Raw genomic sequence first — 22,516 nt, forward strand, 5'->3', positions numbered from 1 at the left:
TCCCAACTGTGCCCCACCCAGGGTGGTCAAAATTCTCTTATAGTAGCAGGAAGACAGCTCCCATGGGAACACCCACACATGCACCAAGCACCCAGAAAAGCCACTAGGGAGTAGCTCTTTGTTCCACAGAGCCCGGGTTCAAGAGCATTTGGGGGACGCTCCTGGCCCAGTGGTTCTTTCTGATGTTCTGAGAAGAAACAAGCTATCCCTGAGCGGTCCACCTGACCTGGGCGGGGTGGGGGGGCAGTCTGGAGCAGATCCCACCGGTTTTGGCTGCTGTACTCAGGAGGTGGCAGGTGTCGGGGAGCCTCAGGAACACAAGCAGATCCATCCTCAGCCAGCGGGCGGGGACAGGTCCTCTGAGTCTCACTCTTTTGTGCTGGGGTCACCTCAGATGTTACAAATGACATTTAATTTTTCTGACCTCTCTGGGAAGAGGGTCAGGAGGCCACTCACAGGTCTGAATCAGATGTTCCTTTTTCCTTTAGTGGACCCTAAATGAAGTTAAGAATCTCTCCTTAAAATTTAACGCCTTCTATCTTTAATTTTTCTTTTGTTTCCGTCTTAGAAGAACGAAGGATGGAAATAAAGACACGAAAAGAAATGGCCTAGAAATTCAGTGCAAAGAGAGGTGTTCACACGGACACCACCTGCTGGGGACAAAAACAAATCACTCTGGAGGAAGGGACAGACTTCTGCAGGAGCCGAGAATGTGGTGGGCAGGGAGCTTAGGGCCAAGACATCCAGGCCCTGGCCTGAAAGCAGTCGGGGCCCCCACCTGGTGGTCCGTTGTAGTACACAGCAGTGCGCGGGGGCAAGGCTCCCTCAGCAGGGGAACTGCCACCAAGTGGGGATGGGCGCTGGGAGCCGGGCAATATGAGCACAGTGGTGTGCTCAGAGCTGTCAGCTCCCCCCGGAACCCCAAGCCAGATAGATGCCGGGAGGGGGGCTGTGCCCGGCCACCTGGTCACACGTGTTCTCAACTCTGAAAGCTATTGGCTCCTGGGATGGGGTTCAGTGGGGGCCGGGGAGATCGGGGCATGGGCTCTAGCTCCCCAGGGAGAACAGGACAGACACAAGAGGGGACAGAGACACAGGCTTCCCAGGATGGGGCATGATTGCTTTGAGGCTAAGTTTCCAAAACAAAGAATTTGAGGTTTTGTTCTGATTCAGACATTCTGACGGCTTGCATGGGACTACCCTGGAGAAAGAGACTTAGCGTCCCGTGTTCTCTCCGTTCCCTGTGCGAGAGCCACTGGGGGTCCACAGGGCGTCCACCTCCAGCCCCCTTGGCTCCCTAGTGCGGCAGCAGCCCTCCCTCAGCAGATGTTCCCTGCGGTGAGTGGGGGCACGTGCGCAGCCTCAGCAAGCCCGGCTCAGGTCCCTCTCCTCCTCCTCCTTGCTGGGGGTCTATAGGTTTTTCCTCTTCACCTGGGGAACGCTGCTCTCCGGAGGGCTTGGAGAGCGACACTGTAAACATGACTTCTTGGCATGGTGGTGGCAAGGCTGTGTGTTTGAGTCGCTGCCTGGGGACAGCGCTGAGGTAGATTGGGGAGGGCCCCCTGAGACACTGTCCATGGAGTTTGTGGGACTTGCGCTGCTGATGGAGGAGTACCCTGAGGTCACGCTGTCCTCGCCTGGCTCCCTTGTGCCGCAGAGCCGAGGCTCAGGCCCTGGCGTCGGAGGTGTCTGGGGGCCTGGTACCCAGGTGTGCAGGTCCTGGCGTTCCCTGTCCTCCGGGCAGGCCTCCTCATCACTTGATTCCTGGCAGCAGTGCTGTTCGGGGCTCAGATAGACCACGGTGACATCGAGGATGCCGCTGGGGGCCGTCACTGTGGGAGACACGGGGAGAGAAATGTGGCCACCGCCTGAGCAATGGGGTGCCCCCCCTTGCCCAGTCAGGACCCCAGTGGCCCAGGGTCCAACTCTTGGCCAGGAAGGTGTGGCTCTCGCTGGACAGTCCCCTGTACTGCTCTCCTTTGGGTAAGAAATTGAAGGTGGCACTCATCGTGACTTGGGCGACAGCAGGAAGCGACTACAGACTAGTCATCAATAATTTACTTAATCCCCGAGTGGACACCGTGGCAAGCAACGGGAAAGTTAACAGAATCTGCTTGAGCTGCGCTTCCTTCGTGTTTAGCTGCTCGAGAGGGCAGAGGCTCCACAGGCAGCTCTGGAGAGGGGCACAGGGCACAGAGCCCAAAAAGGGCAGTGGGTGGCACATTTCACACAACGTTCTAGAAAGATCTGCTCATGAATTCCAGACAAGGTTTCTCCCGCCTCCCTGCCCTGGTGAGGCCCTTTCACAGTCCTGGACACAGGTCTTCTCTCCTGGCCCCCTGGCCCCCCGCCTTGCTCTGGTGTTCTAGGGGCTCTGCTCTCTCATGGCTTCCGGGCGCGGACCCCCTCCTTCCGAGGGGGCATCTGGGTGGTCTCTAGGTCCCAGTGCTCACCGTCACCGTCCTTCTCTCCTTCGCTTTCCTGGTCACCCTCATAGCCAGAGCAGTAGTCTAGGCTCCAGTCCAGAAAGCTACCCAGCAGCATGTCCTCTCGGCTGGATAGCTCCGCAGTGGGCGTGGTGACGAAGCTGCCCCTGTCCTCCTGGAGGCTGTTCTCCCGCTTCCTGCAGGAGGGAAGAGCCAGCGGCCCGGTCACAGGCAGCAGCGAGGGAGGCCCAGCCTGGCCCTCTGCGGCTGCCCACCCTTGGGAAGCTCACGGCCAGGCTCCTAGAGGCAGGGCCGGCAGCATAGTGAGGGGCTGCGCTCGGGACTTGGCAGGATCAACAGGAATTCCTGGGATGGGTGAGGTGGGAAAGGCGGATGATGACAGGAGGGGGTCACACCAGAACGCTGCGACGGGAGGGGGCGCCTGGGTGGCTCAGTGGGTTAAGCCTCTGCCTTTGGCTCAGGTCATGATCTCAGGGTCCTGGGATCGAGTCCCACATCGGGCTCTCTGCTCAGTGGGGAACCTGCTTCCCTCTCTCTCTGCCTGACTTTCTGCTTATTTGTGATCTCTGTCAAATAAATAAATAAGATCTTAAAAAAAAAAAAAAGAACACTGTGATGGGGGATACATGTGACATAGACTCGGGAGATGAGGGTGGGGACAGGGCCAGCCCGGGAATTGTGAAGGGGCCAGGCCGAGAGTGAGAGCAACACTGTGGAACAGGGTGGGCCGCGGGTGCCCGTGTGGGGCTCGAGACCGTCTTCGCTCGAAGCGGCCCGGTTAAAGCGAGAGAGGCCGCTGCCCCAGAGAGAGGACCGGGCTGCTGACTGGAGATGGGGCCCAGGAGCCAAGGCCTAGATTCAACCCCAGCTACATTTTTTGTGGGACCTGTTGCTTCTCCCTGCTACATCTTAGGAGCCCCCTGTGTAAAAGGGGGTCCATGGAGCCTCTCAGACAGCCGCGGGGGCCACGAGGGACTCTAGGCCCAGCACACGCAGCTCGGGACCCGGGGCTCACGCACCGCTTGGTCCTCCTTCCTGATGGAGAGGTGAGGAAGGTGTGGATGTCCCCCGTGCTGAGGAAAGCCGCGGGCTCCGGGCTGCCCTGCTTCACCCCCAGAGCTGCGCACAGCTGCCCGTAGCTCAGCACCTGCAAGGAGACCGGGTCAGAGGGTGGGACGAGGCCCAGAGGGGCTGGTGTCTGGGGGGGCCTTGGGGGGCCAGGGTGTGGGCACCTCTTCCTGGCTGATCTCTTCGTAGCGCTTGTCCTCGAACCGCTGCTTCACGGCGGTCAGAGACACTTGCCTGTAGTCCTTGGGGGCGTCATCGTGGAAGCTGCAAACGGGGGGACACGTGAGGGACAGCAGAGCCACAGGCTGGGCTCTGGGGCAGCGACAGCAGCAACCCCAGCCCAAGAGACTCCATTTCAGCCTCCGCTAGCTGAAGCGAGAGAGTACGATAGGTGTTTAGAAACAGCCTAACGATGGGAGGGGAGATGGGACGCCCCGCACGGTGTCTGCAGTTGCCTCATTCCCAACAGCCCCCACGTCCACCAGGGCACGAATGAGCAAGATGTGGTCTGCCCGAGCAGCAGACTGCGAAGCCAGTGGAACTGTTACGCAGGTGACAGGCTGGTCCCAAAGGGTCACATGAACAGGACTGTGTTCCTCTGAAGTGTCCAGAACTGGAAAATCCAGAGAGAGGGAAAGCCGGGGCTGGAGGGCTGGGGAGCACAGGCCTGACCCACAAGGAGTGCGGGCTTTGAGGGTGGCGTCGTGGTCTACAAATGACCGTTGCCGTCGGGATGCTCGCATGACCGAATATGCACGGTACGCGCTTAAAAAAGAAGTTTCGCTGGTAAAAAGCGTTTCCAATTTATCTAATGTGAAAATAAGAAACAACTCTGGGGGGCAGAGGAACAGCCTAGCAGCAACTACTGGGAGCTGGTGTCAGGTAAGGACCCGTCACGGGAGCGATGACACACACATGTGGACCCGTCAGCTCACCCACACTTCCCGTCCATTGGCTGTGAGTGGGCACATGCTGGCCCCAGGACACAGTGACCGGTTCCCCACGGTGGAGCAGGGCAGGGAGCAGGCCAGAGAAGGGGACTCCCCCAGGGGCTTGGGGCCTGCCCAGAGAGCTCCGATCTCCTCCTGGACGGCATACAGAGCAGGGACCCCCCCGCAACAGAGACAGTCACTGAGATAATTCAGGGGGCAGGTGGGGAACATGTACGTGCAGGCAGCACAGGCCTCCAGAGCCAGGGGGACTCGGGAACAGAGAGAAATGGCAGGCCCCAGGTCCCCAATAGGATGACTGAGGCCTACCTGCCAAGCAGCCAATTCAATCTATGACAAGGAGGAACGGCCGGAGAGGGGAGCAGGGGTCTGGCATGGACAAGGCAGCGGCAGGAAAGAGGTCCTGGGACTCAGATGTATTCTGAATCCCAGAGGTGCCGGAGGACAGACAGAAGGCCGGAACTGTCCAGCCCCTCACGCGGGGGAAGAATGTGCAGAGCCGTGGATGGGCAGAGGAGGTGGCGGCTGGGTTCTGGCACAGGCATGTGTCAGCAGCAGGTACCGGAGCGAGCTGGCGAGGGCCAGGGCTGTGGCAGGAAGCCATTGCAGCCGGCCGACCCCTGAGCCAGGGGACAAGCTGTCCCCCGCCACACTGAACACGGCTTAGGAAGCCAGCCTCAATGTTTCTAGTACCGTCAGCCGCCTGCAGAACGAGCTGCGGTTGGGAGGAGCTACTGCATGCACATCCAGTGTCAAACCTGAATAGGGACGAACGTGGCCTGGCGTTTTTACATGTGGACCGTGAGAACACAGCGCACTGCGGGGAAGGTGTCTGTGAGGGCTGCCAGCCACAGCCCCGCGGGACGTGAGGACGAAGCCTCCGGGGCGGCTGGGTGGGGGCTCGTGTCCTTCTGCAGACTCACCACTTCTGATGGAGGCTCAGGACACAGGGTATGAGGTCTTCGCAGGAGAACCCGGTCAGGTCCCACAACCGCGGGGTCCAGGGCTGTGCTGGGGAGGAAAGCCGGGTGCTGGGGCCGTGCTGACGCCATCCCCACCGCGCCCCATGACCCCCACAGTTCTGCCATGCAGTTTCCTGGAGCTCGGGGTTACAGACGCCCAGGCTCACTGTCGGCGGTGCGGGAATACTATGCTGGAGTCCCCCGTTCCGCTCACCCCCACAGGACAGCTTCCGTCCATGCCTGTGTCTCCTGGTCTGGGGTGGGCATGCCGCTTTGTCTCCCTCCCTCCCCTTTGTATGAGAGTCGCATCCCGTGTCCCAACTCAGGGGACCCCCAGGCCCTGGCTCAGCCCCTGCTGAGCAGCCGGCGGAGGGCGGGCTCCTTACTCTGCCCGTGCGTCAGCCTGGCGAGCAGCAGGGCGGCGGCGGCCAGACGGGCCGGGGCGTACACAGCCAGGCTGGTGTGCAGCAGCGAGAGCTCACACAGGAAGCTGCACAGGTGTTGGGTTCTTGGTGCTGTAGGGACCAGCGTCAGCAGGACGTCTTTGTAATCCACCACAGTGGGGACCTAGATGGGACGGGAAGGTGACGTGCGGTCCTGGCACGCAGAGAGCTCACCCACCAGCTCAACAGGGAGGCGGCCCCACCCACGTTCACACGGGCACCAGGGTCGCGGTGACCAGAGGCAGCTCCGGCCTCGGGCCCTCTGGGTCCAGGCAGACCTTTTGGAGCAGGAAAGCTCACACCGGGCAGGAGCCCCTAGTTCCTCCTGTCCCTCCCATGACTTCAACTCTGATGTGAAAGGGAACCGCCAATGGCCGCTTACCCGAATCTTCCCTTCCAGGGCAGAAATGATCTCTCCCATCATCCGCACCAGGTCCTCGTACTTGTATGTGTTGTCCGTGAGCCACACAGCCTCGCGGATCGTCAGGATCTCCTTGCTGATGAACCTGGAATGTCAAGAAGGGGTCTGAGCGCTGAGTCTGCTCTCCCTGGAGGCTGCCATCACTTCAGCCCCCAGTGACGGGGGGTGGGGGTCAAAGAGCGGACTGGGCTGCCCACAGCTCCCGAGAGGAAGAGATGAGCTTGTGTGATCCTGTCCCAAGGCTCTGCAAAGGAAGTGGGACTGGTGCCGGCTGTGGGAGGGGCCAGGCTCCAGGCACGCCGGTGTCTGCACGAGGCACCCTCGAATGACGGGTCTGGTCAATCCTCTGGTGACCTGAGGATTAGGCCATCCTCTGCCGAGCGCACGTAAACAAGAGCTTGAACCTGGAAGCCAGGGAGCCATCGGGACGGGAGCTGGGGCTTGCTGGAAGGTGTGTGCTCAGCACAGGCATGGCCACAGGAATCTCCATTGTCCCTTAAGCAGGCAGCCACCCTGTTCTCTACTCTCCAGCGGCCCCAACTAGCAGGGAACACGCTGGTCTGGCGGACTGCCAGCAGGGGAGCAGGGCCAAGCCGGTGGCTGCTCTGTCCTGGGGCCTCTGTAGCTGCCCTGTTTGCTATAGGCTTGGCCAAGAGAGGAGACGGGAGATTGGAGAGCACAGGTGTGGGGAGCGTGAGGCCGGAGCAGGCCCAGCGGGGCAGGTGTTAGAGCTCCCGGGCAAAGGGCCGCGGCAGGTGCCACTCCGAGGAGAGGTGGGCATCTCTGCCTCTAGATCTGTATAAAGCATCTCACTGCTTGCCAGTTGGTGCTCTAGTAACTCAGTTTCTGATTACAAGGATGTAATTATGCTGCTCGGGCATGAGGCGGTGAGGTCTGTCTGTTCTGCCACCTCTAGTGAGAAGGTCTGGACGCAGCGTCCCACGATCACACCCTGCCTGCGGTCCCAAGCCCAATCTGGTCCCCTACAGACCACACGTCCTATTCCTGTCATGGCCTTGTGATCTAGCTCACTGAGAAGTTGGACACAGTGGGCTCAGGGGTCACCAGGAGTGGCAGAGACTAAGGAGCTGGGGCTTTCCGTGACCTCGTGACATACAAAAACCACCCCAACAATGTAAGCCTCGACCCCCTGCCTCTGGGCTACATGCAAGGGAAGTGTGCGTGTTTGAGCGTACCCCACTATGCATGGTGAGCCTGTCTCTCACCCCCCACGGCTCACAGACAAGGACACCCAGTCTGCAGAACACTGCCAGGGGGACGGCAGACCACACAGGGATGTCAGAAAACAGAAACACGCAAGATGCTTCCAGGGCAAAACTGGGGCAGATTTAGGTAAAACGTAAGCTGGTCCCACGTGAAGAGTCAGAGTTGCCAGGGGTTCAGGGAGCTGTCTGGGGAGGCACCCTGTGTTCGCGGTGGGACTGGGGTGTTCTGAGAGCCCGCTGGGGGCGTGAGACCCTCTAACAGCTGGTCTCCGGTGACGCAGGCTAGAGAGCTCGACCGCTGAGAAGGGTCTTTCTGTGAGCTCAGCAGGGAGACCCAGAGGGCAGGTCTCCACATCACTCTCAGCGGCCAGGGGAAGAAGGACCCAGCCTGAACCCACCGAGCAAGGCCGTTCTTTGGGGTCCCCGCAGGCCAGGGTGAGCGGCCGCCCATGCGCCGAGGTTCGGTCACCGCCTGGGGAGAGCTACTCTGCTTGCGCTCTCCCGGCAGCTCAGACCCCCATCTGGTGAGGTGCCACACTGAAGGCTCATTTCATCACTAAGCCCGCTGGGGCAGCACGCTGGGGAAGTCCGTCCCGCAGCCCCGGCCCCGGGGGGGCCCCCTACCGGGTGCAGATGACCATGCAGGCGATGCCCAGCAGCTGGAGCCTGTACCGGGGCACCAGCCTCCGCCGCAGGTACCGGTCCACACACTCCACGGTCAGGTGAAGGCACAGGCTCGTGAAGTCCTTCATGGTGGCCACTTCCACGAGCCAGTCAATCAAGATGTACCTGCAGGACAAGCGCCAGCCCTGAAAACGAGGGCGAGCACCCCATTCCCGCCCAGCCCACCCGTCCCCAGGGAGTGAGCAGGTCATCTGCAGCGCCGTCTATGTACCCGGGAACCCGTCCCAGCCGGAGGCGCTGGCTGCAAGGTGGCTGGGAGGGCCCCAAGGTTACTAGGTTCCTAGTAGGAAGCTGGGCTCACACACCTGTGTCCCCTGCCTTCTCCCCAGGGACTACCAGGTACCGGAGGAGCCCAGACACTGGTAGGGGACGAGGGGGGCCACCCTGTAGGGCTGAGGATAGATCACAGGGCCGGGGAACAGTCACGCGAAGCTGACAAGACCTCCGGCCCTCCTGCAAACCCAAATCCTCCCCGAGGAGCGGCCTGTCCACAAGGGTCATTTATCTCGACCCTCTGCAGTGGGGCAGAGAGCAGGAATGGAGCTCAAGGAGGACGCCCGGAGCCTGGCACTGGACTTCTCAGGCACCCCGCAGCCCAGGCGGAGCTGACAGACGAGGGGTCCCTCCTCAAGGGGGCTCGACCTGGGGCCAGTGCCGCAGACCACACATGGGAGTGCTGGGTGCCAAGGCAAGGACGCCCGAGGATGGTCCTCGCCTCTCCGAACAGAGGAGGAGAGAGACCGGGAGCGAGAGGGAGAGGACACATAAAGCCGCCGAGTTCCGGCCAGAGTTCCAGGTGCTGGGTGGAAGCATCTGTCACGGGCCAGGAATGGGATGGAGGAAAGAAAGACAGCCTGTGTTTCCTCCCAAAGCTGGAAGAGTGTGTGAGTGCTGCCAGGTGTATGAGGTTTAAACCAGCCAACACTGGGAACAGAAGAGGACGCCCGCCTACCCAGACTGAGTGACCTTAACAATGGGACTTCTAAAAACCAACCACCCAGAGTGCCTGTGTGGCTCAGTCGTTAAGCGTCTGCCTTTGGCTCAGGTCATGATCTCAGGGTTCTGGGATCGAGCCCCGTGTTGGCGGGGGGGGGGGGGGTTCCTGCTCAGCGGGGAGTCTGCTTCTCCCTCTCCCTCTGCCCCTCCCCCGCTTGCTTGCGCACCCTCTCTCTCAAATTAATAAAATCTTAAAAAAAAACTAACCAAATTGTACATTTTAAAATGGCTAAATCCTAAACCAACACAATGTCGGATGTCAGATACACCTCAGTGTAAAAAAAAAAAAAAAAAAAGCTGTTGCTCGGTATAAAGAAAAACGAAAAGAAGTTCAACTCATAGGCTGAGGTGATGTTAGTATTTCAACAAAATTCTATTGTTCTGGAAAAGAGTAAAGTGTCCCCCAAAACGGAACAGCCACAGTCCCCCAAAAAAGGGCCGATGGAGAGGGGCACGAGGTGCTCTCAGGATACAGCTTCTCACAGGAGGAGGAACAAGTGGGAGAGCAGGGGTCGCAGCCGCCGGCACCGGCCCAGGGTTGCAGCGCACGAGGGCTTGCTGACACAGGATGTGCGTCCCCGCACCGCGTGCGCGACACCAAGTCCCTTCAGGGAAAGCACGATCCCATTAAACACAACCGTCTACTGAGCACGTCCTAGGAGCTGCTGGAGTACAGCCAGAGCCTGGCCCTTTGAAACCCAAAGCATGCATTTAATTAATTGAGTGATTTTTTAGAGATAAACTGGAGGCAGCAAGAGGGAGAGAATCTTAAGCAATCGCCATGCCCCACGCAGAGCCTGATGCAGGGCTCGAGCTCAGCACCCTGAGATCATGACCTGAGCCCAAATCAAGAGTCGGACGCCCAACGGACTGACCCCTGGGGCATTCCTTCAAAGCATATCTAGAATCTGGTGGAAGCTTAAAGAATTATTTATGTTCCCGTTATTTTCGATTGTCTCCTGCGATGGAGTGAAAAGCCTCGGCGGTGAGTGGGTCGCAGGAAGCAGCAGGGCATGGGGGGCTGGAGGCCACCCCCAGGGCCGCGGACCCTCATCAGCCACACCGACGCCCACACAAGGCGGCGTAAAGATGTGGTGTTTTGGCCGCTGAAACCGGCGATACAAACCTTGTCATTTTAGAAAGACGCTTAAAATGGTTTACCACGGTCTGAGGATTAAAAAGGAAACAAGCACAGACACTCACGGGGGATGTTTTCTCTTCAAAGCCCTGGATAACACCCGGCGGAGGCTCGGGGAGAACGGGCCAGGCAGCCCCTCTGCCCCCAGGGCCCTGCCACCGCTCGGCCTCGCCCACTGTCCCGAGCAGAAGCTGGCCCTCGAGGTCCTCACCTCATGGTGTCGCTGAGGCCCTTCTGCACGGAGAAGACCTGCTGCTTGCCCACGGCGCGGGAGGTCTGGAAGAGCTGGCGCACCACGCCGTCCGAGGCCTTGTTGTCGAGGCCCAGCTGGCTTCCGTGCGCACAGGCTTTGGCTAAAGACAGCTGCGGGGACAGACACGGCCGTGAGCGCAAAGCCACGGGCTGCTGAGGGAGGAGACGGTGTGGACACCGGGGGGGTGTGTACACCTTCTCCGCCTTCCGGAAGCAGCACGGCTCAGGTTTTAACTACTCCTTGTGAGATAAACACCACATCACGTGGTAACGGACTTCGAGAGGGACAAAACGTGCATCACGGAGTCAGCACAGCAAAGTGGCCAAAACCGGCCGGAGGTTCGGATGACTTGGCTTTAAAACCTGGGTCTGTGTGAACGCCACAGGCAAACGAACGGCTACGTGCCGGCTGCCCTTCTCACAAGGGCCTAACGGCACCTGCCCTGGTAGCTGGTGTGTGGGTTGACTGAACCGCGTCCTCCACTTGGCGTGGGCCCCGGCACCTCTAGGCCCTCCAATGGTAACTAGCAACCATTTCTAGGTATTTCCTTCTAGATGTTTCCACGCATTCTCGATCATAACGCACAGGCGTTTATCTTCTCTCAGCTCACTTAGCGTTAACACGGTTCCTTAGCATGTGAAACTCCTGTAAGCACATTTCACCTGTTCCTCCTTCCAGGGTTTGATCTGTTTTATCACTTTGAGGAACATCTCGGTGCAGCTGTTTCGGGGCTGGCCCCGTCTGCTTACGTGGTCACCCACAGGGGCAGCCGTGCCTAAGTATTTTCTCAAAGGGCCACGTGGATTTTCATACCAGCTAAGAGAATGCCATTTTATCACATCTTTGCCAGCAAAAAGTGCTATCGTGAAAAAAGTGTGTTTTTAGAATATTAAGGATCCACTCAATACACACAGAGAAAAGACCTACATACACACGCTCTCATTGAGCTGTGAGCCCCGACGACTAGCACTGAGGGGGCACACTGCCCCGGACTTGGACCAGCTGTTTCTATTTCCTCCTGTGCAGGAGCGCGATGTCAGAATGTCGCTACTCTTACGATTAGTTAGAGTTGCCGAGGGACCCGTACTATTCAGTGCTCTCGCTACCGCGAATCTGCTGACTGCCTGGGACACAAATGTCGCTGCATCTGTGACCCGTCAGGCTGGGCCACCTGCTGCTCTGTAATTTCTTCCCTCACTTTTAGGGCAGAGGACTCTCAAACACTGCCCCTGGCGGGGCAACAAGAGCGTTTCTACCTGCTTGGCAAAGGGGGACTGTCTTGATTTGTCCTAAATGAGGATTCCTTACAGCTGTAACAGGAGAGCCCCAGAACATCCCCGGCAAATCCCTCGTGTCCTGGTCCTAACCCTGGCTGACCCGGGGAGCGGGACATCACGAGCGCTCACAGCAGACGGAGCGCAATGGCACCCGAGAACAGAGAGGTGGGCTTGGAGGCTCCTGGGTGAAGCGCAGGGAGAAAGCCCTCGCAGGCGCCCCCCCACCCCTCCGCCGCCTGCGCATCCCGCAGCTACACTCCTGGAAGGCCTGGTGCTGCCCTGGGCTGGTCCTACTGCCTCTGAGCGGGAGCCCGGGCAGTCTCCGCACCACGGGCCCCACGAGAGGAGCTGGACGGAGAAGGCCAGCTCCTGCCTCACCTGTGCTTCCCAGCAGCCTTTGGCCGCGTAGTCCCTGAGTTTCCGGAAGCTGTGGAGGCACCGCCCGGGATCTGACATCTGTCAATGGGAGAGAGGCACCGTGCTCTTTCACAGTCGTGTCTCTGGAAAACTCAGAATCAACCCATCGGATCTTAAACGTTCTTCCCAATACCCCCAGAGGGTCTACGGCTTGGCCTCCTTCCCAGCCCCTTATCTAAGAAATGGTGGTGGTTGCTGGGGGCAGCTATGGGAGCAGCTGCTGGCCGGAGGCTCCTGGTGCTCGGGGAGCTGCCGAAGGGCCCGCCCACCCCCATGCAGACACAGCCTTGCCGAGGGCCCATCTGGACACCGCACCTTTGGCCAACACACAGCTTCCTCTCCCCAGACCCCAGCCCACTCACGTCCATCCTCCTGTCACGTTCCCAGAGGAGGTATGAGCTGGCCAGACAGCCCTGATTGGCAGACTCTTCAAACAGGTCCTGGGCCTGCTGCTTCCGCTGTTCATCCTACAACAAACCCCGGCACAGCAGCTTTCTTCACTGCTCCGACTCCGGCCTCTCCCAGCGGCCCCTGTCCTGCTCCCAGACTCCGGCCTCTCCCAGCGGCCCCTGTCCTGCTCCCAGACTCCGGCCTCTCCCAGGGGCCCCTGTCCTGCTCCCAGACTCCGGCCTCTCCCAGCGGCCCCTGTCCTGCTCCCAGACTCCGGCCTCTCCCAGCGGCCCCTGTCCTGCTCCCAGACTCCGGCCTCTCCCAGGGGCCCCTGTCCTGCTCCCAGACTCCGGCCTCTCCCAGCAGCCCCCGCCCCACTCTCTGCAGACACCAGCCTCTCCCTGCGGCCTCCTCCACCCTGCTCCCCCAAAACACCAGCTTTTATGGGCCACCACGGTCTCTCCGGGGAACTCTCAGTCATATTTGGGAGTCTTTCTTTTAACAAAATGAGTTAACTAAACCGGGAGTGGAAATGACTTCTCTCAAGGTACGTGCTCTCACAACCGCCAGGAAAGCGACCTTCAGGGCTCTGTGCTCACAAGCCCCTCCCTCCGGGGTGAGGTTTGTATCTGGCTCGGCTCTGGGCTGCCTGAGGGTCAGCCCTCCATACCGGCCCTCCCAGAGGGTGGCACACAGGTTTTCTTGAGGCTTCTCCCAGGTCTCGCTCACACGCAGTGTGCCCCCCTGCTGCTGCACCTGTCACCAGAAGCCACCACCTTCCCTGAGTTTGCTGCGGAACTGGCTTCTTAATCATGAGCTCGGTAAAGCTTTCTTCAGCATAGGGAGGTCTGTGGGAAGAGCGGGACAGGCTGCCCGGAGCCAGGCCACGAAACCAACCCATGGCCCAGCAAGCACTTGGACGCTCCGCCGGGCTCTAGGCCGCTTCCTACAGGTGGGGCTGACCTGGGCGTTACAGCCCGCATGACCCCTCCTGCTGCTTCCCGTGTACTTCCTACTCCCCGGTGTCTGCAGCTGCCGGAAAGGCGGGCAGCACAGAAACACGGAGTCCCGTGCTCCACGTCCACGTGCTCAGGGGCCTAGGGCCACCGAGGCTGGCACAGGGTCCAGGCGGGACGGACGACTCACCTCGAAGAGACTGAGCACTCTCCCCAAGCAGTGCAGTATGGACGCCCGGTGAGTCTGAGCAGGGAGAGGAGGAGGAGAAAGTGTGGTCATCGGTGGAAAGTGGACTTCCAGGGCACCACCCTTCCCCGTCCACCTGTCCCTGTGGCCCCCGCCTGGCTCACACCCCACCCTGAGGGCTGCTCCCTGATTTCAGGCTTCGAGGAGCTGGGGTCCTGTGTTCCCAGCCGTCAACACATTTTCAGCCCAGCCCCTCGTGGGATTCCCTGGGAGCCCCAGGGAAGGGCTTCCTCTCCTGCTGGCTCATCTCTAGATGCCCCCACGCCCACGCTCCCGATTTTCCACACCTCCACTGTCGTCAGGTGCCTGGCCTTACGTGGTCCAGTGTCTCCACTCACCCTATGGGGCTCAGACCGTCCAGCATGCCGGTCCCACGTGTGTCCCTCGCCAGGACCCACCCCCTGCAGCTGGCACTCCGCCCTGAGGCTCTCATGAACCACGGCCTTGCAGCAGCTTCCAGACACCGACCACGGAGGGCGGATGAAGAGCCAGATGAAGGGCGTGGCACCCGCATTCAGTCGCTCCGCGAGACTGAAGAAGCGAGAAGCCTTCAGGCCGTTCACCTCTGCGCGGGCTTCGTCAGACACAGACACTGCGGACACGGACAGAATGTTACCCCAGACGTCTCTGAGGGACAGGTGCACAGAAGTCTCGATGGCTTTTTTCAAAGTCGACAATCTGACGCCTGCCACAGCACAACACTGCTGGTGTTGAGGGAGAGCCCAGGCCTCCAAGACGGGGGCTCCTCCCTTTCTTCCCCTACCGTGCGAATCACGTGTCCCTGCCAGGGTCCTCCCAGCAGCCTAGGATCTGATCTGAAGGTCTGGGAAGGTGTCCCCCTGCGGAGGGGGCACTGGCACCCTCCCCACTGCTGGGAGCTACAGCCTGAACCCACGCTAGCAGGTGTGGTGTTTCCTGTGGGGCTCATATTCCAAATCTGGCTGGCGGCGATGGCTGCACCACGCTGTGAGGGAGGCGTGTACAAACCGCTGGCTTGGACACTTGGGGCGGGTGAGGCGGATGGTACGTGAGTCCTGTCTGAAACCGCTGTCTGATGGGGCAGCGGGACTGCTCCTCGCCTCTACTGCTCTCAACAACCCTATAGCAGGGGCTGTCTCGGCAAGATGCCACATCTTTGAGAAGCAGCAGCGTAGCAGCTCTCCCCAGGCTTTATGTGTTTGGGGGGTTGCGACCGGACACCCTGCAGGCTGGTTCTGTGTGCTAAGCAACGGAGCAGGCACTGGGACAGGAGAAGGCCGCACGGGTTTTCAAGGAGCACCTGTTCCCTGAGGGGCGAAGGAGCTCAGGCACCGGGCCGACTTTGACCTGCTTGGACCCGCCTCCCACAGGGCCGGGGCTACAGTGTTATGAACACCCCATGGAATTCGGCGCGCTTTGATCGCTGCCCTGGAGCTCCAGGGAGGAACTGTGGCCAAGGAAGGAGAGGGGCCAGCACCTACACGTGGGCTGCCGTGTTCACTGGACGGAGCAGGGCAGTGCTGGGGGGGGAAGCCTGGCTTGCCTGAGTAGCCTCCCCTCCCCCCACTCTAAGTCTCAAAGCATTGACCAAAACAAGGTTTGTTAAAATAATTAAAGCGTACGGACTCAAAGTTCACCAGCGCATCCCACTCCTGTGGGCACAGGTTGCTGCGGGGAGAGGCCCACAGCTGGACCTGGCAGGGATAGAGGGTGAAGAGGCGAGGAAGGGCTCATGCCTGTTCTACAAGGTCGGCACCGAGCTGGGTGAGGCCAGCCCCAGCCCCGGGAGGACTTACGGCCTTCATTGTAGAGGTAGGCTATGCCCAGCTTCACGGCAGCTTCAAAATTTCCCTTTTCGGCAGCCCTAGACCATTAAAAACACACAGCATCACCTGTGTTGTCCCGGGAAGGTCCTGTCCCTCCACGGCACCCGACGCTAGAACGCTTGTTTCCTAACTGGGGTTTTAGGCAACGCGGTCAAATATCACTCATCCGTGACGCGTGACAACATGGACCAACCTTAAAGGCGTGCCAAGCACAAGAACGCAGCCACAGAATGCCACATGTTGTAAGATTCCCCTTACATGAAATGTCCACAGCAGGCAAATCCACGGATAAGTGGGCAGATGTAGGGCTGCCCGGGACCGGGGGGATTGCAGGGAGAACAGGGAGTGGGCACTGAAGTCAACCCCTATTCACTCTGGCTTTGCCACGGGGGTAGTGAGGATGTTCTCAAGTTAGTGGTGATGCTTGCACAACTCTGTGACTCTACGAAAAACCACCAAGTTGCACACCTTCAATGGAGAAATCACATGGTATGTGGCTTAGGTTTCAGGCGGCCTGTCTGGAGCCACCGACACACAGGGACGGTAGGTCTAGCCAATAGCATGCCAGGGCTCCCAGGCTGAGGGCCTCACACCTGCTCTGACCCTCCCTCTGGGTCCCAACCCCAGAAGGAAGACGGGATCAGCCAGGGAGTAAAATCCAATAGGAGTGAAATCACACGCTTTGAACTAAAAAATAAAATAAAAAAATAAAAAGAAGGCTGAGTAAAATTTCCACAGGGAGGTGACCTGCGTTTGAATCATGCAGACTGGTCCCAGCCCAAGGGAGACCCTTCGAAGCATGACAGTGACTAATGAGTCTGGTGGGGCTGGTGGCATGGATGGCCAATGACTGTGCTTCATGTGACTCCACGGGTGACACTGGAGTCCCTCCCTGGGGGTGAGGTGTGGGCGAGGGCAACTGCAAAAGGAAAAGCTGCCCAGGTCAGGTGCTGGGACACAGGCGGGCATACCAGGGAGGCCCAGAGACGGGAGAAAACGGAGCTGTGGTCAGGGGCACGGATACCTTTCAAAGAGCTTCAGGTTCCTTGGAGAAGGCCACAGTTCCTGGAAGCTGGCACATGCCCACACGCTGGCGTGGTTGTCCACCAGGTATTTCAGGTGGGAATGCACCTGCAGAACAACGGAAGTGGGGGGGAATACCATGAGCCCTCCCAGAAGCCCCACTCCTGGAGCCCTTGAACATGGGACAGAGACAGACGGAGGGCCCCCTGTGGATCAAAGTCATGGCTGCTTCAAGAGAAGGGAGAAACAAGTTTCTCGGAGGCTCTAAAGGTGGGGACAGTGCTGCTGGAAGGGGGAATAAGCATCCAGACTGAGAAAGGGGGAGACGCCCCTGTAAGGGTGTATTCCCTACTTGACTCTAACGGGAGCAAGTAGAACAGAATTATGGTTTGTGCTCCTCTACCTGGGGCTTTGCCAGTGGGAACACGGCTGGCGTCTGGAGGTCAACAGAGGGTCTAGAAAAAGACCAATAAACTCAATACCACCCTGGTCAGAGGCAGGAAGTGCCCCAGCTGGGAGCCCTGAGCCCAGGCGAGCATTTCAGGCGTTGAAGTTTCCATTGCTATTGAATACTCACCACGCGTGGATATTATGACCACACGGAGGTGGCTTTGGGAGTCAGAGAAACAAGTTCCTGGTGGACTTTTCCCACTAATTTGCTGTACGCCCTTGAGTAATTCAGTCTGAAGGAGGCTGCTGTTGAGTATGTGCAAACTAACTCCCAGGGTCCCTTTCAGGGCTCGATACTACATGTGGTTTGTCCTTGTGAATATATTTTTGTTTTCTTTAATGCTCTCTTATTCTTAAGGGGTGAGAATTTCACCACCACGTTAGGGTCCTTTCTCTGGACATCACAATGAAGGGTTTCAAAACATACTGCACTATGTTTCAGCTTTTCGATTGCAACAACCTCAAACACCTAGTAACAACACCACGCTTGTTGCCTCTTCCCTGTTTTGTAGCCAAAATGTTGTCCTGACACTGAAGAACGCGAAGCCCTGATGGGACAACCAACAAGTCAGGTCAGCAAGCTACAGGGCTGACGCCACTTTAATCTGGCGACTTACAGCTCGGACAGCCAGGATGTCCCCAACAGAAAGCCACTTCAGGATATGAAAGAGCACATCTTCAGGGAGGCTCAAGATGGTTAGGTTTCGGGGTCTCCTCTTTATTCTTCGCTTTGTAGGGTAACAGAAACACTTGGCACACCGGCAGTGGATCACTGAAGAAGAGCAGCAGAAAGGTGTCGGGGATGTGCAGGAAGGGAGCTGTGCTGACGGGCACAGTTGTATCTGAAGACGACTGAACAGAAGGAACCGCGGCATTTCTGGTCCCAAACGAGCGTTAAATAAAGGAGTGGGGGTCTGCGGATTCCCGCAGCCACCATCATTCATTCAGAGTCAGGAAGTGCTTAAGGCAAACAGCAGGCGAGCCTGGAACTTGGCTACTGGGGCAAGAGCGGCCAGGGCGGACGCTGGTTCTGCCCTCGGACCCCTGCCCACCTCCGGGACGACACAGCAGGAGCCCCTCGCCCCGGTCACCCGGCGTCCTCCCCGCCGCGCGCCCGCGGGACCCCCTCCACAGGCCTTCCTGCCCTGCCCGGCTCCGCACCGGGGTCGCCTACCAGCAACTAACGGGCCGCCCGAGGCCCACGGGGTAGCAGGATGGGACCGCCACACCGCCCTCGTCCCCTTGCTCTAGGCGGGTCGCGCTACTCTCCGGCCGGGACAGGTGCCCGGTCCGGCGCGGGGCGTTCACGCCATGTCCACCCGCGGGGCAGCCGGGCATTTAAACCGCGCGCCGGACGAGCGTCGCCGTGACGCCCCGCACGCGGGGCCGAAGGGCCCGAGCCGCCCCGCCGGGTGTCCGCCCGCCGCCCGCCGCCCGCGCCCGGCACTCACCACCGCCGCTCCCCATCGCCGTCGCCGTCGCCGCCGCCAACTCCGTCGCTCGCGCCCCCGACGGCCGTCAGCCCCGCGCGCCCAGCGCAGGCGCAAACCTGCCCCGCCGCCCGCCCGAGTTTTCAAATGCGCCCGGCCCTCCCATTGGCCGGCCGGGGGGGGCGCGCGTCGCCGGGCCGCCGGGTCCCGGCCCCGGCCCCGCCCCCCGCCCGCGCCGAGCGCTCGCGATTGGCCACGCCAGGACGCGAATTCGAACGCCGGCCATTGATTGGTGGATTCCGCGCGGCCGCCCCGCCTCCCCGGGCGGGGGCGGGAGGGGTCCCCGGGGAGCGCGGCAGCGCCCGGGCTGGCGGGGGCGTCCCTGCGTGTGCGTGAGCCCGGGCCGTTCCGGCGGCGCGGGGCCAGGCGAGCGGCGTCCTCGGAGGCCTGTGCGCGCCCGCCGCGCCTCTGACCCCGGCCCCGAGGCCGCGCGTCAGGCGGGCAGACTGCTGCTCGGACGGCCGGGCCACGGAGGGCTTGGACCGGAACGTCGTCCCTCCAGCGCCTCGGCCGGCGTCTTCTTCCCGCGAATTGTGGCTCCGGCGTCCCTCGGGCAGGACGTCGCCCCGTCTGTCCCCGCTGCCCTCCCTGCCCCCCGGGAGCCGGCTCCACTGGCTGCCGCCGGCCACCCCGAGCACCGTGTCAGTCAAGGACTGGGCAGTGCTCTCCGGCCCGGCCCGTCTTTCACGGGGTGGGGGGGAGCGCTGGGCGGAGGAGGACACTCCTCACCCGTGCGCGCCCCCAGCCAGCCCTCCCATCCCCTCCGGCCGGCCCCTGGGTCGTCTGGGCAGCCGGGCGGGCACACACGAGAGCCACGCTGCCCATTCTGCCGCAGGGGGCAGGCCGCACCGGGGATGTGAGCGGCCCCCTGTTAGAGAGGCCCCTGGACCTGGGCTTGAAGCAGAGTGGACGGAGCCCAGCGAGCGGGCTTCGTGGGCTCCTCAGATGGCCCGTGACACCCAGAAGCACAACGAGGAGCCCAGGGTGGACTCCGGGTTTCTCATCCTTCCTCACACCTTTGGTTACTGCTTCCTCCTCTGCCCTGTGGCTTTGTTGCTGGGCTCCCGCAGGGCAGTGGTGTGCCCTTTCAGCCTGGATGCGGGGAGCACCTTGAAGGGATAGTAAACCATTGTCACCAGGCCCACTCCCCTGGGGAGCCCGAAACGGCGTCCTTGCTCCCTTAAGTTCCTCAGGTGTCCTCTCCCTGCTTCCTTATGTCCTCATTGCTTTTTCTTTATTCAGAGGTAAAGTTTTCGTATTTTTCAGAAAACCAGTGCTCTTCTCTTGGCCATGCTGTGAGCCCTCGCCTGCGGCCTGCCTGCAGCCTGCATCCGTCACCCTGGCAGGGAGAACCCTGGGGGCGATGGGGTGGGGGGGTGCCAGAGCCTGTGGGGGTGACAAGCTGCTCCCAGAGGGCGAGGAGAGCCGGTTTCCCACTGGACCCCCCCCACGCAGGAGGGTTGAGAACTCACTGGAAAAGCCTGGCGTGTCGTGGGTCTGGGAAGTTCCCGACTGGAAGAAGACGGCGGTTGAAGTCATGGGGTGGGGGGTGAATGAGAATGACTCAAGGACAGCAGGGTGCAGAGGTGGGAGTGAGGGGGAAAGGCTGTGGGCGGGACCCTGTGAAAGGCCACGGAGCAGGCACAAGGAGAGAGGATGGAGAGACCAGCGGGGTGGCCACCAGGGGAGCAGCAGTGCTGCAGTGTGGGGTGAGTGGTGATGGCAGGTGGGAAGTCTGCTGAGGGACAAGAGACACCACTTTCCAGGAGCTTGGTTGAGGAGGGAGAGAGCTCCCTGCAAAGGCTGGAGAAAGGCTCTGTTGACAGGGCACGTCCCAGAGGAGTGCACAGAGGCTGGCCCGAGCCTCGGCCTGGAGCACACGGGCCTGCACTCCCTGGCTGTCACACCTGAGCGGCATCAGACGTGCCTGTTAACATGGGTCCTTACAACACAGACTGCCGGGGCCCACGCCAAATATTTCCAATTCGCCAGGTCTGGGTGGGGCCCAAGAATCTGGATTTCTAGCATGTTTCTAGCTGCTGCTTAGGAACCCCACTTTGAGAACCTCTCTGTGACTTGAATCTTGGCTCCACTTCCTGTTGACAGTAGGAAGTGGACGGATGTCTCTTAAGTTCCAGGTTATTCACCTGAGTAACACTTTATGGGTCGATGGGCTGTCTTGCGCAGGTCACTCCTAAGATTTGTAAGGACCAGGGGGCCGGGGCAGAGATCAAACGGAGCCTCACGAATCCCAATACTGAAATGCCGAGAAATTAAGACTTTGCTTAGCAAACTTGTCAATCTCCTTTCTCTTGCTTTCAGAAGGACGGTGTTATGAGAACCGTGGTCACCCCCAGGCCACCGCACCTTGAAAGGACATGGCAGGTGCACCTCTGAGACTGCTTCCACAGCCAGGTCTCAGGGAGCCATGCAGCCACCCAGGAGGACTCAAGGGGATCATTTTCCACTGAAATGGAACTAGGTTCTCCACCAGGCCTCTGAAGTGAGAGGGCCCAGTCTCACAGAGAGCCACCCAGACCCTGAACTGAGCTCACTGGGTCTACGAGCTGCTTTTGTACTCCTTGTAGCATTTGGCAGACTGTGCACTCTTTATTATAGGAAGTACACATCTCAGGGAAGTGGAGAGGGAGGCTGGGAGGGAGATGGAGAGAGAGGCTGGGAGGGAGGTTCAGAGGGAGGCTGGGAGGGAGGTTCAGAGGGAGGCTGGGTGGAAAGTAGAGAGAGAGGCTGGGAGGAAACTAGAGAGGGAGATGGAGAGGGAGGCTGGGAGGGAGGTTCAGAGGGAGGCTGGGTGGGAGATGCAGAGAGAGGCTGGGAGGGAGGTTCAGAGGGAGGCTGGGTGGAAAGTAGAGAGAGAGGCTGGGAGGAAACTAGAGAGGGAGGTTGGGTGGGAGGTGGAGAGGGAGGCTGGGAGGGAAGTAGAGCAGGAGGCTGGGAGGGCAGTGGAGAGGGAGGCTGGGAGGGCAGCGGAGAGGGGGGTGGAGAGGTTGGCGAACAGTCTGCCGGCTCTGCTTGCCCTCGTTTGTGTTCCTCTTTGGTTGGATGCGCAGAGCAGGTGAAGCTCAGGAAAATGTCCTCCAGAGACGCTTGGTTGCCACAGTAGTCGTCCAGCCTGAATTTCGTCTTGGCTTGCTCCAGAATGTCAAACACCCTTTGGGAAGAAGGGAGGCCACTGTGGATGATGGGCACAAGGGAGGGGAGAGGAGGCAGCAGAGAGTAGGAAGAGGGAGGGTCTTGGGTGTGACGAAGCCCTTCAAAGACCCATCTCTCTTGCAGCTGCCCCCAGAGCACTTCCCAAGAAGTCAGTCCTAGGGAAGTCAGCTGTCTGATCTCAGGGAAAGGCACCGCCCGGGCATGGGGCCGGCAGGCAGAAGCCCCAGCTGGATCTCTGGCGTGCTGTGGGACCCTGCACGTGCGGTGTCCCCTCTCTGGACCCACTTCCCTCTCTCTGAAATGAGCGGTAGGAGGAGCTGAAGGTCCCTTCCAGCTCACACGTCCTCGTGTTTTATGAAATCTGCGTGAATATTACCATGGAGACGGCAGAGAGAAAATGCTGTGAATGCAACGTTCATGAAGAAAACACGTCACCCCAGAAAGCCGGTGACGTCACAGGTTTGCTCCCTCTGATGCCCAGGTGAATGCTCACCTTGGCCCAGCCGAGGTCATCCCCGGGCAGGTGGTAATGCACCATCCCTTGGTGCTCATCTTCCAGGACGCTGCCTGCACAGAGAGGACACCACGTTCCCCGGAGGGCCTGCGACCATGGAGTCACGGCCCTCCTCCCAGGGGTCAGGGACGGGGGTGGGGGGGCTCGGCAGGGCTGAGGCACAGAGTCCCTCTGTGTGGTGGCCG

The 22,516-nt window shown here is 60.2% G+C and overlaps 2 protein-coding genes across 2 annotated transcripts in view; both read right to left on the minus strand.

The window, feature by feature from the left end:
* Positions 1 to 519: 519 nt before the first annotated feature.
* CCNF (cyclin F) lies at positions 520 to 18,718 on the minus strand. The gene is made up of 17 exons (XM_080830723.1): positions 18,605 to 18,718; positions 17,771 to 17,925; positions 16,705 to 16,811; positions 15,651 to 15,718; positions 14,214 to 14,467; positions 13,819 to 13,872; positions 12,645 to 12,749; positions 12,244 to 12,321; positions 10,547 to 10,698; positions 8,142 to 8,306; positions 6,253 to 6,376; positions 5,814 to 5,994; positions 5,389 to 5,476; positions 3,680 to 3,779; positions 3,467 to 3,594; positions 2,454 to 2,623; positions 520 to 1,832 (listed from the first exon to the last, which is right to left on the minus strand). Exons 1-17 carry the CDS (start codon positions 18,618 to 18,620, stop codon positions 1,411 to 1,413), a joined length of 2,367 nt encoding a protein of 788 aa, XP_080686849.1. The 5' UTR covers positions 18,621 to 18,718; the 3' UTR covers positions 520 to 1,410.
* Positions 18,719 to 18,726: 8 nt separating this feature from the next.
* The window catches only part of LOC308359654 (ATP-binding cassette sub-family A member 17-like), a gene marked incomplete at both ends in the record, with an annotated part of 58,517 nt that continues 54,727 nt past the window's right edge, over positions 18,727 to 22,516 (minus strand). The window contains 3 exon segments of the mRNA XM_080830863.1: positions 18,727 to 19,347; positions 21,590 to 21,814; positions 22,311 to 22,384. Coding sequence (XP_080686989.1) covers positions 18,727 to 19,347; positions 21,590 to 21,814; positions 22,311 to 22,384 — 920 coding nt within the window.

This window comes from Martes martes (genome assembly GCF_963455335.1).
Source record: "Martes martes genome assembly, chromosome: 18".
NCBI lineage: Eukaryota > Metazoa > Chordata > Mammalia > Carnivora > Mustelidae > Martes > Martes martes.

Coding starts and splice junctions, on each gene's coding strand:
- CCNF (XM_080830723.1), bottom strand. Junction 15,719..16,704: donor AACCTGAAGCTCTTTGAAAG/GTATCCGTGCCC, acceptor TTAATGGTCTAG/GGCTGCCGAAAAGGGAAATT. Junction 8,307..10,546: donor GGCCTCAGCGACACCATGAG/GTGAGGACCTCG, acceptor CTTGTCCTGCAG/GTACATCTTGATTGACTGGC.